Source organism: Salmo salar, chromosome 17, assembly GCF_965601325.2.
Source record: "Salmo salar chromosome 17, fSalSal1, whole genome shotgun sequence".
In the NCBI taxonomy this organism is placed as follows: domain Eukaryota; kingdom Metazoa; phylum Chordata; class Actinopteri; order Salmoniformes; family Salmonidae; genus Salmo; species Salmo salar.
The window spans coordinates 10,476,395-10,489,714 of record NC_138307.1 but is presented as its reverse complement, the minus strand read 5'-3'; the positions used below and the strand labels follow the sequence as shown (position 1 = coordinate 10,489,714).

Here is a 13,320-nt window from a genome sequence, read left to right as displayed (position 1 = left end):
GAAACCCGTAAACATGAGGTTAGCAACTTAAACAACCCTGGATCAGCTGTTATGGGAATAGTGTTTTGAATCAGCCCTCTAACTCTTCTACGAAACTCAGCCATAATGTGCTTATCCTTAACTCAGCAGCCTACATCTTCCACTCCCCTGAAATTCTTCTCATCCAAATAGAAGTTGTTGAACATTTAGGCCCATTCTGACTAACCCTGCACCATGACACCTCAGGGGTATTGATAGTTTGGCATGCAGTGTGGGAAAGGCTGGCTTTGAACTGGTTTCTGCAGCCAGGTGTAGAATTCCTCTTTAGGTATAGAGATGACCATAGGGTCAGGCTGTGGTGGGTTTTCCAAAGCCCACAGATGTGTGAAATGACCAAGAGTTCCTATGTAGGTTTAGACCTGGCTGGATTGCTATACATACGCACACAACCACACACATACGAACACACACAGACATACAATACGTAAGTCCTGTGGATTTGATTGCAATTGGAAATGTGCTTGATAACGGCGACAAAAACTGCAATTCTTTATGAGCATCACTTGACGTCAGTTCATTCAGTGAGAAGGAATATTTCCTCATCTTGTGCTAATTAGCTAAATGTGTACACAATGAAATGCAACAACCCAATTTGTAGTCAGTATACCTGTATGACAATAAGAACCACAGCCCGCTTTGACTGAAGACAGGCAGGCATGCATTTACGAAATCCTCCCAAAACCCTCCACACACAGCAGAGAGCCCAAGGCTCTATTTGTGGTTACTTTACTCTGATGTAAAGAGACAAGAGTGTATCTGCCAAACCAACAGGTGAGCCAAGCCACTCTTCCCTCCACACTGGCATGTTCCGTGCCCACTTGAAAGCTGTAGCAGCCTTGTGCTGCTGAGATTACATATCTCGCAGTTTCTTGTCAACATGCTCGTTGCGCGTGTGCTAATACGTTCACAGAGGCACACACACACACACACACTTACAAATCCTCATGTATGCAGGCACAAATATAGAAATTAACAACATAGAATGTATGAAACTCACTAGTACACATTATGCATCCACACACACACACACACACACCACACACGATTATTTACACCTATACACACCGACTTCCAAAGTCATCAGGAAGCCCACACAGCAACCCTATTACTGTCTACTATTTAGTTTCAACTCAGTTCCCCTCTCGCGCTCTCCTGTCCCCTGGAGGGAGTTGTCATCTTTAAGTCAACTGATTCTAAGAGCTCAGCTTGATCACCCTTCAGAGTGTGAGGAGAGTGTTGACTTAAAGCCCCGGTAGCGTCCACAACGGGCCGGGAAGCGGGGAACCTGTAGCAGCAGGGCAGGCGCATGCTTAGTTTGGCCGTAAGTAGCTATAGGCTAACGAGACCTCAGATATGGTGCCGACAGCGATTGTCAGCACTGTTCCCTCTGGGCCTGTGCGTGTGACAGAGTTTACTTTGTGCCCTGGCCTCTCTTCCAAATCGCTCTAGTTAAAGGGTGGATGGAGGGAGGGAGGAGGTGGGAGAGTATTGAGGTTGTGAGAAGTAGGGCCTAAGCTATCCTGGCCTGATAAAAAGGAAAAAAAGGGAAAAAAAGTGCCTCATAAAAGAGAACATTTGCCAACCGGAAGGGAGTCCTGTAAATGGGTCACTCATTAACAGTTTATAAAGAGGCTGGATTGGGGACAGCCAAAGAAAGAACAAATAAAACCCACATGCATTCAGTAGAAGCAGGCCTCTGTATGGCAAACAATGAGCTTTTCAGGAAGAGGTTTATACTTTGTCATTTCGATAAAACATATTTGGTTGGACAAATGCCAGAGTGAGGTAAAGGTACGCCATCTAACGAAACCAACAACCATACTATAACCTCTGAGGTTTTAGAGAGAATCAGTCATGGGCTGTGTCTCAATTCCTCTCAAAGACCAATGGAGGAAGAGGTTGGAGGGAGGGACCTTGTATCCTGTCCTCCAATGCGCTTTGAGAGCAATTGAGGAAACAAGGACGGAAGCAAGGACTTAACGGCTAGTAGCGTTTTCAGACACAGCCCTAAATAAGAGAGGCTAGTCAACATCCTCCAGGGCTCACTATAGCACACGATAGGCCTATTCAACATCAAATTAATTCTAACATGAGGCAGTCACAGGGTGCATTTGGAACTTTATTGGCATTTTGCAAGACTTCAGGTTAAAGAGTTAACAAGCACGCATCATCATCTCTGAGTACCATCATTTCCGACAAAACTAGTTTGGCTGTTTTACAAACATACAAATAGAACATTAATAACGTTGCTTTAGCTGAATACTACTAGAACCAACTAAGTTACGTTTTTTGATATTGCTGATGAGGCTTCTGTGTAACAGAAACAAAATGACAAAGGCATCATTCAAGCATTAAAGAAACGTGACAATACTTTAAAATGTCACAGTTCAGGCTAATTGCAATAATCAACTTAATGAAAAAGTAATTTTTTTGAAAATAAAAAAGTGCAAAAGGCAGATATCCTTTTTTGGGATAAACACAAATTCCAGTTCAAAATTGGACTGACAAAGAGATCAGTATACGCACTATGACAAGTAAGCAATTCACAACTGATGGAGAAAGAGGTTGCACATGTAAATTGGCATAAGCTGTGACACAGTTCAATCATTTCACAATAAGTCATGAGTTTCATCAAATAACATTTTTATACCAAAGACAATTAAATACGGGATTAAAATCAAGGGATAAAATTCAAATTGTAATATTGATACTCCGATAGAGCTCTAAAAGTAAAAAAAAAAAGAAAAAAAGATGACTAACCGTTTCATCATCGGAGCATATATCCAGTTCAGGTAAGGACACAATTGCATAAGACCTCTTGGCTGCATACCCGTTTTCTTACATCTTCTCGTGTGTGCTTTTCAACCAACGTCCACAACAGGTAGACCCAGCTATTACACTGCACTATACTACCCCCTGTTAAGGTGTATCCACTGTACAAGACTTGGGATATTAAGCAGGATGGGACCATAACAGGGGTTAGATCAGGAAGGCAATTGAAATCTAGAGAGCCAAACAATGCCGGTGGAAATATCAGAAAACACACAGGGTATAATTAGCTGGGTTAATCTGTACTGTACGGACTTTCTGAAAAAGAGACGAGTCAGCCGTTTTTGCTTTTAATGAAAGATGCCAGACTTTCGCAGCTGTAATGATGCACTGGTTCTTTTCTTCCTCACTTCTTTTCACTGTGTTTTTTTTTGTTGTCCTGGTCATTCGAGAAGAGGGTCGCAAATCCTCAGGGAATTTCACATTAAGGAGGAATGTTTGGTGCGACAACCTGGAGCAAAGGAAGTGGGAAAATAATTCTGAAAGCGCAACTGTTGTAGAATTCGCAGACTACGGGTAGCAGGTGTAACAACATGCCATTTACAGAAAGACAAATTGGTAACAACAATATATAGTATTATTTCATAAACAACTTCATTTATATGCATGTCTTTATATGAATGTCAAGTCTCAAGGATAATATCTACTATACATGCTGGTATGCGGTGACTGTGTACTAAGGTCTTCAATAGTAGTTGGGCTCCCGAGTGGCGCAGTGGTCTAAGACACTGCATCGCAGCGCAAGAGGCGTCACTGCAGTACCTGGTTCACATCCGGCCGTGATTGGGAGTCCCATAGGGCAGCGCACAATTGGCCCAGTGTCGTCCAGGTTTGGCCGTCATTGTAAATAAGAATTTGTTCTTAACCGACTTGCCTAGTTAAATAAAGGTTCAATTAAAAAAGATATGTTTTACCTCAGTACAGGAAGAAGAAGCGTGTTCTGTGCGAGGCAGCCATGCTTTCAGACATGTTGCGCACTTTCAGGTAGCTCACGAACCCTCTGAAGAAAAGCAGGAGACCTGAGGAAGGGATTCGAAATCATTAGTAAAAAACACCACTATTCATCCAAGGTCAAGGAATTCACTTTACTGTGGGAAGATTAGTAGTACATCATTTTAGCCACCAGATGGCATTGGTGTACAACATTCTAGGTGGATATATTAGCACAGCTTAATTCCTCAGCAATTGGCTAGTTGAAGAACGCAGCATTTGCTATACAGATCAGTAAACTTACCGAGGACCAGGAAAATCCACCAGAGCCAGTACTGCCCATTGAAGTATCCAGTAAAGTAGTCAGAGAACTGTGGGAAAGTAGAATTTACAGGAAATAGACATTCAACAACATGTCCGACCATCATGAGAATACTTGAATGACAATCAGTTACTATAAACACATACAGATTTTCAGAATCAACATGGCAGAAATGTACTTGCGCTAGGATTAGGACTCCTCAAGCCTCAGTTCCTCAAATGTTGGGTATCCTAATTGAGACTATGGGCCGGTTTCCAGGACCAAAAAAAATAAATAAGCCTATTCCCAGACACCAGGAAACCAGGCCTTTAATTTGGCACTGCTCAGATAAAGGCCTAAACTCCTGTATAGCCTAGTATTGCACAACATCTAGTGGAAGTAGCTGTGTGCACCAGATCAATGATGAAAGCCCGGGGTTAATAACTCTATGCCCACCAGTGTGTTGCTTCTTCATGTGGAAATTGTACAGAGCTTTGATTGATGCCCGGAGCACAGAGATTACACTGGGTTCCTGCTCTTAAGGGTGTCCTCCTCACATCTAGGGCTAACAAGCCTTAGCAAGCATCTGCTTCCTGCTGCACAAGCAGTGATATACTGGACATACTTGAAATGTATTTTGTAACATTCAACTCATTAACATGCTAGCCAAGTGAAACATTTTACATTATTTAAAAAAAAAACAATTACATTTTAGTAATTTAGCAGACACTCTTATCCAGAGCGATTTACAAGAGCAATTAGGGTTAAGTGCCTTGCTCAAAGGCACATTGGCAGATGTTTATCCTAGTCGGCGTGGGGATTTGAACCAGCGACCTTTTTGGTTACTGGCCCAACGGTCTTTACCACTAGGCTACCTGCCGCAATTACGAGCACAGCATTGTCTGGATTAAGCAGGATAATGCTAGCCAGTTTGTTAATTTAACATAAACCATTTGCAACATTGATGTTTGAAGTAGACACTCTTTGTATGGACTGCTTTTAAAGTTGTGGACTGTATGTCCTGTCCCATATTGAAATCAACTCTGTACGTTGTTTTAGATACATTGATTAGGCCCCTTTGACCCAATACTGCACTTACTCTGACGATGAGAATCCACTTGATGAGAGAGAGGCCAAAGCCGCAGATGGCCCCGTATCGGCCGGCGATGGTGTTGGTCAGGCAGAATGACAGGCAGAACCCAATCCAATTGAACAGGAAGGCCACTGTTTGGAGACGGAAGAAAGCATGCAGTTACAAGCACAGACCGACAGACAGACACCACTCTCAAGGTTGACTAACATTTCTGTTGAGTGAGTCACTGTTCAGTATATCACAAATTGGATGTCCTTCTATACATACTTAAAGACACATTCTGAGGCCAAATGAATGCAGCCAGAGAATCACTAAGCTGACTTACTTTGACCTTTCCCACCTCCATTCCTATTGGAGGAAGAGATCATGTTGTCTTCAATGAGTGACTGTTGCCACCTTGTGGTGAATCCATAGAAAACACCTTCAACTGCTTACTCACATTTTCATCCAAGCAAACTTTTGTTAAGTTCCCCTGCTCAGACTGAAATGGGCCAGTCCGCTCAGTGAAAGAGGCTATTTGGGCTTGTCAACTCACTGAAGAATAGGGGGGTTTCGTGCACAAACAACAGATCCACTCACTGAAAAAGGCCAGCATGAAAATGCCATCGTTCCCCACTCTCAGCTGGTCGACATCGCTGAAATCATCCCTTGGAGGGAAGTCATCCTCCTGTTTAAAAGAAAGAGGACAGGAAAACAACTCATCCACATCTTCTGAAGAAACGTAGCAATAGCACTGTTGTGTGTCGACATTTCCTTCTCTTTTAGAGATGTTGAGAAAGCAGAAATAAAGCTCAATGGGCATTTGGACTAAACCTACATAAAATAGAGCTAATATACTGTAAATACTGTTGTAGCTATGACTTGGACAATATAGCTATCAAAGTTGTTTTGGTCCTGAAATATGTTGTTACACTGTGTAGTTAATAGCAGCATTGAAGTTTTTCTTACAGCATTCCAGCAGAATAATCCTGTTTTTATGGGTAAACATCCCATACTCAAACACACGTGTGTGTGTGTGTGTGTGTGTGTGTGTGTCCTACCCCTGGTATCACCTCCACAGCAGAGAGTACCATGGCTGCAGCTTTGGCTTTCTCTGCCTCATCGTAGGTGGGAAGAGAGGTGGCCACGCTGTAGGGGGGCGGCACGGGGAAATCACTTGGGTAACAACTGCTCTCTACTGGGGGACCACAGGGAAAAGACATGGCCCATTAGACTACGACAGGGCAAATTAACACTGTTCACAAGGTGAAGATGGAATTCGGAAATCAATTCAATCAAATAAGGAAATCACATCGGCTTAATTCCAGGAGGAGTGTGAACTATCGGCCTATACTTAGGGCAACTGGCTGGTTCCAACGTGTTTGAAAGAACTACATGAGAGCTACAGACGCTGCGAGAGAATGAGATGGAGAAAGGGGCAGAAAGACAAAGTGAGACACAGAAAAAGGCAGAAGCAAAGACATAAGCTAAACTGAAGAGTAGAACGGGGATAAAGAGCCAAACAGACAGTATATGGAGTCTTTGGTTCTGTACCAGGCATGGCAGCGGTGGCTCCCAGGGCGATGCTGGCATACGGGGGAGGTGGGGCCTCTGCGTCCCCCTCCAGGGCTACTGGGACTGGGCAGGCCTGGGAGGACGCGTTGGCCTGGGCCGAGGTACACGGCTGCTGGGCGCTGGTGGAGGGCTCACAGGAGTCGTCTTCATCATTCTCAAACTGAGAGAGAAGGGGGGCGGGGGGGCAGAGAGAAGGAGTTAAGTGTCACTTCAATAAAACCCACGTCACAAGTTCATGACACAGAATGTCAAAAGGTGAGGAAGGAGAGGGAAGCCCTGTAAACTGAGACACTTGGATAGATATGGTCATGGCCCAACACTGAAAGATCATCTGCTGTTTTGTAATAAACTAAGTAGGCAACATTTGATTCCAGTGCTAAGGGCGCTGAAGACATCCAAAACATGTGATCTAGGCTAACTGCCAGCATAGCATCCAGTTGGAAGAAGACAACATGGTCATGGGAAACAGAAGGGTGACGGTAATGTTATAGAGAAGACAGCACAGCCTTATATCTGGCCAATGACAAATGATGTAGCTTAAGCGGATGCATAGCCTCGGCCTTGATCAGTGTGGCAGCAGTGCCAAATGTTGCTTTAGTCTTGCAGCTCACTTGAGGCTGTGGCGTTTTGCGTAGGTCAAGAGACCAGCGTTTAACTTGTGGCTTAGCTGTAGATGAAGTTTGTCATCATGTCCAGCAGCACTCGGGTCAATGTGCAAAGCCAGGAGAATGATTGAGTGCGATGCTATCCGGTGTCAAGGACACCAGTTATGCAAGAGCTAAACGACTGCATAATTGGCCAGGGGTGAATGAGTTATTCAACCATCGGCACACCAAGGCCTAAACAAGAACTCCTGAGGTTCTCTCAGTACGTCCTATTTTCATCTGATACGTCTAGTATATAAGTCCAAATAGTTAGGTTAGGCCTACATGTTTAAAGACCTGTTCAGAATGAGTGTACACAAATAACAAGGATGGTTTCCCAACCATCCTTGTTATTTGTGTACACTCATTCTGAACAGGTCTTTAAACATGTTTACATTAAACAGGTTTACATTATAAAACAGCCTGTATGACGTATCTAAATACAGGTTACCCTCAAAACCTGAAAGAGATGACACAGAGGCAAATCCACTGTTGCCTAGCGACTGAGAAAAGTGCAGAGGCAGGATCAAAATAGCATGGCTGTGGCTGAAAAAGTTTTGCACTTTGAGAAGCAAAAAAGTTAAGGCATACCATGGTATGTCTGACGTTAGCAAGCATTCCAGCATAGTGCAGCAGTGGGCATTTTTGACGCAAGGCCAGTAGGCTACATTTTTCAAAAGGCTTACAACTGCCTAATTAACTCATCCCATATCAAATCAGTCAGTCTATGGAAGTAATTATTGATAACCTAAATACACATTGGCATGATAACGACTATGAAAGTAAAAGTTTTCTGCTTTAGAGAGTGAGGGGCCGATAGATGACTAAACCAGAAGTGAACCTAGCCTTGGATACACAGCGTTCACACTGACAACCAGACATCCGAGCAATAGCAAACCTCCAGCAGCATAGCTAAAGCTGGCGCTAGAGGCCAAGTGAATTAGATGACAGCGCGTCACACAGCGCGACCCAAACAAATATTTACACACATGTAAGTCATTTTTCAATTGGCACAAAAAGTGAATTCGATATCTTTCTGAATAATTCCTCGTTATCGGAGTTCCACCTGAAACTGGTGTTTATAAGACACCGGTGCCTACCAAATCGATAATTATGGAAGCGTCGCCAAGTAGAAAGGTAGGTTGAACACTGTTCCCCTATCCATTACCCATCCTACTCTAGAACACCAGTGTTTCTCTACATTAAATTTAGAAGCGGTGGGCCGCCACTTCTAAATGACAACTTCCACTCCAATTTGTATTTTTTATAATATATACTGAAAAAAGATCAAACACAACATGCAACAACTTCACTGATTTTACTGAGTTACAGTTCATATGGAGGAAATCAGTCATTTTAAATAAATTAATTAGGCCCTAATCTATGGATTTCACATGACTGGGAATACAGATATGCATCTGTAGATCACAGATACCTTTAACAAAAATGTACCTCACAATGGGCCTCAGGATCTTGTCACTGTATTTTTGTGCATTCAAATTGCTGCCGATAAAAGGCAATTGTGTTCATTGTCTGTAGCTTATGTCTGCCCATACCATAACCCCACCACTACCATGGGGCACTCTGTTCACAACGTTGACATCAGCAAACCGCTCACCCACACGACACCATACACGTGGTCTGCGGTTGTGATGCCGGTTGGACGCACTGCCAAATTCTCTAAAACGACGTTGGTGGTCGCTTTTGGTAGAGAAATTAACGTTAAATTCTCTGGTAGACATTCCTGCAGTCAGCATGCCAATAGCACTCTTTCAAAACTTGAGACATCTGTGGCATTGTGTTGTGTGACAAAACTGCACATTTTAGAGTGCCCTTTTATTGTCCCCCGCACAAGGTGCACCTGTGAAATGTTCATGCTGTTTAATCCGCTTCTTGATTTGCAAAACCTGTCAAGTGGATGGATTATCTTGGCAAAGGAGAAATGCTCACTAACCGGGATGTAAACAAATTTGTGCATATGGAACATTTCTGGATCTTTCATTTCAGCTCATGAAACACTTGACATGTTGCGTTTATATAATACATACATTTATTTTTTGTCATTTCTATCTTTTATATTTAGTATTTTTTGTGTGAAAATAATTTGGGGGATGTTAAAACATTTTCAGTGTAAACTTAAATGACTAAGACCAGAAATAATGTATGTAGAGAACATAATGTAGCTATATATATATATATATATATATAAGACCATCTTTGAGAACTAACAACCACCAAAATAAAAACTAGATTGGGGGAATACAAATAAAACAAATGTCATGGCATGTTATGTTATGTTTGAGTCACTCAGACAGCACAAGAACACAGTATAAACCATGACAAAATGTGTGAATTGCAGAAAATGTACTTTTAAACTGCACATTTTCTCTCAGCCCCATGGTAAAATGTATAGAAATGCAGGAAATTAGCTTTAAAACTGTAAAACATTCCATCCGGCCTCCCACACCACTGCTGCTGAAATAGCTAATAACTACCTAGCAAACTGGACTGAACAATATTATGTAACTAGGAATGGCATCTTCTTTGAGGGGGTGTACATTGTTCTCATGGAAAGCCAATTATTGAGCACGACAGAGACGTCATGGAACATTGTTTGTATTATGTACGTGTTTTGGGGGCTCTAACTATACTTGAGCAAAGTAGCTTATTTGGTGGCGTTGCCACAAATGGCTGCATATAATTGAAGTCTAGCCTGGGTTGGGTTAGCTTACCTGGCACTGGATGACATACAGCGAACTAACGTTTGCTAGCTAGCCAAGTTAGTTATCCGTTCAGAAAACCAATACAAACTGAGTTAACTAAACGCCAAAATGCTGTCATTTGGATGATTAACGACTCAAATTCAATTGCAACATGCTAGCTAACGTTTAGCTAGGTTAGCTATTGCATTGTTGATCTGCTGCTGAATAATGCGGAAGTGATAGGCACGAGGAACATCAGTTTGATTACAAGCCGTCAATTTAAACATGTATAGTCTAGGTTGACACCAGGTCATGTTGTAAATAGGTTGTTTATATTAGTTGTAGTTCGCAAACAGATGGCAATGTCGATTGTTTTGGCTCACCACTTGGTATCGGCTCGCTGCCTGGTCCATCTTGACGTTAGACTCAGCTGGCGGAGCTAGCCAGCAAGCGAAAAGTCAACAATCGTGTATTTAGCTATTTCGTAACTTAATTTTACTTTTTAATGGACAGCATTCAGGTGAAGTAGATTAAATATAGACGCTGGGACGTACAATAAACCGTCCATTTACGCTTCAACTGAAGCAAAACTCCTTTTGATAGGAAACGTCGAGTGAGTGGAAACACATAGGGCTCTTTGACTTGTGACGCAATGCCTCCGAATTCCAAATCTACTCATATCCACTACACTTACCTCATCCCTGTATATCTTAAAGATATTGGATGAATCTAAACAATAAGGTGAAAATATAAGACATCATCTTATTCGTAATACCTATCCAATCTCATCAGATTTGACTGTAGACAAGACAGTGTATAGGTTAGGAAATAGGTGCTAGTGGTCGAATTGGAATTGGGCATTCTACTCTACCGGGGACTAAAAACATTTGACCACTAGGTGGTGCAAAAAGTCAAAAGTTATTCAGAGAGGCAGAGACGGACGGTCAGAAGTCTACACGCACACACACTGTTCGCTATAAGCCCACCGTAGATGTCGGCAAAATAGCTATTTCCCCATTTTGGGCTGTGGGACTTTGCACTTGGACAGGTAGGCCTACTTGGTAGTACTCTTGGTTTATAGTCTATCAGGACTCATTGGATTGGCTGCTGTAACTGTAAACCAGGGCTCCCCAAATGGCGGCCCACGGACCAAATTTGGACTGAGGCTGGTTTTATTTGGCACCCCAAGTTTTCAGAGCCAAAACACTTTTTTTTTAATTATATTTTTTATGTACAATTTTCATTGTTAGACATAAGACTAAAACACCAGGAAATCATCTTCAATTGATTGTTCCAAAGTATTCCCCACGTGGCCCCCAGACCATCCAGTCAAGAATAAATCGGCCCGCGGCTTAATCTAGTTGATGATCCATGCTGTAAGCGTTGGTAAGGCGAGACCTTGTTAGAAAACATTGGGGAGAACATTGGGGATATTAGGAATTTATGAGGCCCTGATTTCATAGAGAATACATTAGGCCCCTTTGGCTCCTACCACCATGGAGTGAGAGTTCCAAAACAAACCCAGAGGACCCAATCAACTTCTATTTTCCTTCTATTTTCTTTCCCTGCAAGTGCTTGTTAGTGAAATATGTGTTTGGCCATTAAAGGAGAAAGGGAGAGAAAGAAGGAGGGAGAGCATTCAATTGCATGGCTATTTCTGTCTTTAATTCGACTGAGACAGTTGTAAATTATATGCAATGCAGGCTGTGCAAGATATGGTCTATCTAGGCTCATGTGGACTACAAATTGGGAGTAACTGAGCAGTAGATTATAGCTATTCAATCAGACCAAAAACACAACAAATATATGAGCAACATTTACAGTTTCTGTTACATTTGGAACTGTTGGATAGTTCCCACATATCAAAAGTAAATCAATAGCTTCATGACTGCAACAAGTGTGTTTGAGAGGAATTGATTCTTACTTTAACTTGCAGTATTCATACATGACCACAGGGAGTCCCCATAATCACACCAATTAGTACATGTGTCCTTGGCTGAAAATGTATGTAAAACATTGACTACATGCAACAGGGGTGACCAACCCTGTCCCATACAACTACAGTGTGAGCAGGTTTTTATTCCAGGCCAGTTTTGTCTCACCTGATTATAAGAGAACTGTGTGCATATAAATCATCTAGAGAGAGAGGGGATTGGGGGTCAGAACCCATGGGATCTTACAGGCAGCTGAGATTAACTCACTCCGCTGGGAGTTTGGGACCATCTGAGGAGGGCACTCACGCAAACGTGGTGGGGCACAGATGCATACATGCAACAGCTGAATACCTTTGCTGATCAACATCTCCAGGATGCCTCCATAGCTGCCCTTTTATGTAAGAAATACAATATGGATTAGATGAGTGCACAGTTATCCAGATACATGAACATAGTGAGACATTTCATAGCCCATCATTACAACAGGGTGCTCTGTCCAGAGGCCCTATGACCTGTGGGTCACAGGCAGGTTGTCAGCAGAGCTGGGTCTGCTGCTCCATGATCCACCCACATACGTTGCTTTTACAGTTTTTCTCTCACCCCTGAGGCTACTGAATGCTGACTGCCTTACAACTGAGACCAGTGATGTCTGACCAAGTTTAGTGCTCATGGCAGCCATTTAGCCTTGGCTAACAAGCTGACTCAGCTGCTTACATCATGCTGATCAGTACAAATGGTGTAGTTAAAAAGCTCTCCTCATTTGAAACAAATCAGGCGAGCTTATTGAAACCAGACCAGGGTTCAAACACTATTTGAAGTCATTTCAAATTTTTTATCTGGGCTTGATTGAGTTTCCTCTGTGTAATGGAACCAATAGAACAGAAGCAACATAGCAAACCCCGCCCATCTGGCAATCCAGACAGGCTTAACAAGGATTTGAAAGATTCAAAATAGTATTTGAACCCAGGTCTGCTTGGAACACTGCAAGGACATCATACTGCTGAGCAAAATCTTGATATGCTTTATGCATTTGGTGTACTGGAACCAAAGTGTAGAGTGTCATGATGCTGTGTGAAATGATGCATGCAACTTTCAAGAAGATTTGTTTCATTTATCCTTGTCGGCATAGGCAAGACATACTGGAATACCAGGTATTCTTCTTCATCTCAGTGGGAGTCCTGCTTGAACAAAATTATTTCACAAATATATAAAATGCTATTGTACCTATGATGTGAACATTTTACTGGGTATTCCATGACGTTCACATTTCTCATTTGTTTTAATGTGTTCAGGT

General features: G+C 42.4%; 1 protein-coding gene across 3 annotated transcripts; it reads right to left on the bottom strand.

Moving 5' to 3' along the window:
* Nucleotides 1-2,145: 2,145 nt before the first annotated feature.
* Nucleotides 2,146-10,751, bottom strand: nfip2 (NEDD4 family-interacting protein 2). 3 transcript variants are annotated; one of them, XM_014151630.3, is made up of 8 exons: nt 10,476-10,751; nt 6,726-6,906; nt 6,233-6,369; nt 5,772-5,859; nt 5,199-5,323; nt 4,103-4,169; nt 3,783-3,887; nt 2,478-3,319 (listed from the first exon to the last, which is right to left on the bottom strand). In XM_014151630.3, exons 1-7 carry the CDS (start codon nt 10,503-10,505, stop codon nt 3,784-3,786), a joined length of 732 nt encoding a protein of 243 aa, XP_014007105.1. In that variant the 5' UTR covers nt 10,506-10,751; the 3' UTR covers nt 2,478-3,319; nt 3,783.
* Between the last annotated feature and the right edge of the window lie 2,569 nt (nt 10,752-13,320).

Coding starts and splice junctions, on each gene's coding strand:
- nfip2 (XM_014151630.3), bottom strand. CDS start 10,505: ATGGACCAGGCAGCGAGCCGATACCAAGTG. Junction 5,324..5,771: donor TTTCATGCTGGCCTTTTTCA/GTGAGTGGATCT, acceptor GTCTCCAAACAG/TGGCCTTCCTGTTCAATTGG. Junction 4,170..5,198: donor AGTGGATTCTCATCGTCAGA/GTAAGTGCAGTA, acceptor ACTTTCCCACAG/TTCTCTGACTACTTTACTGG.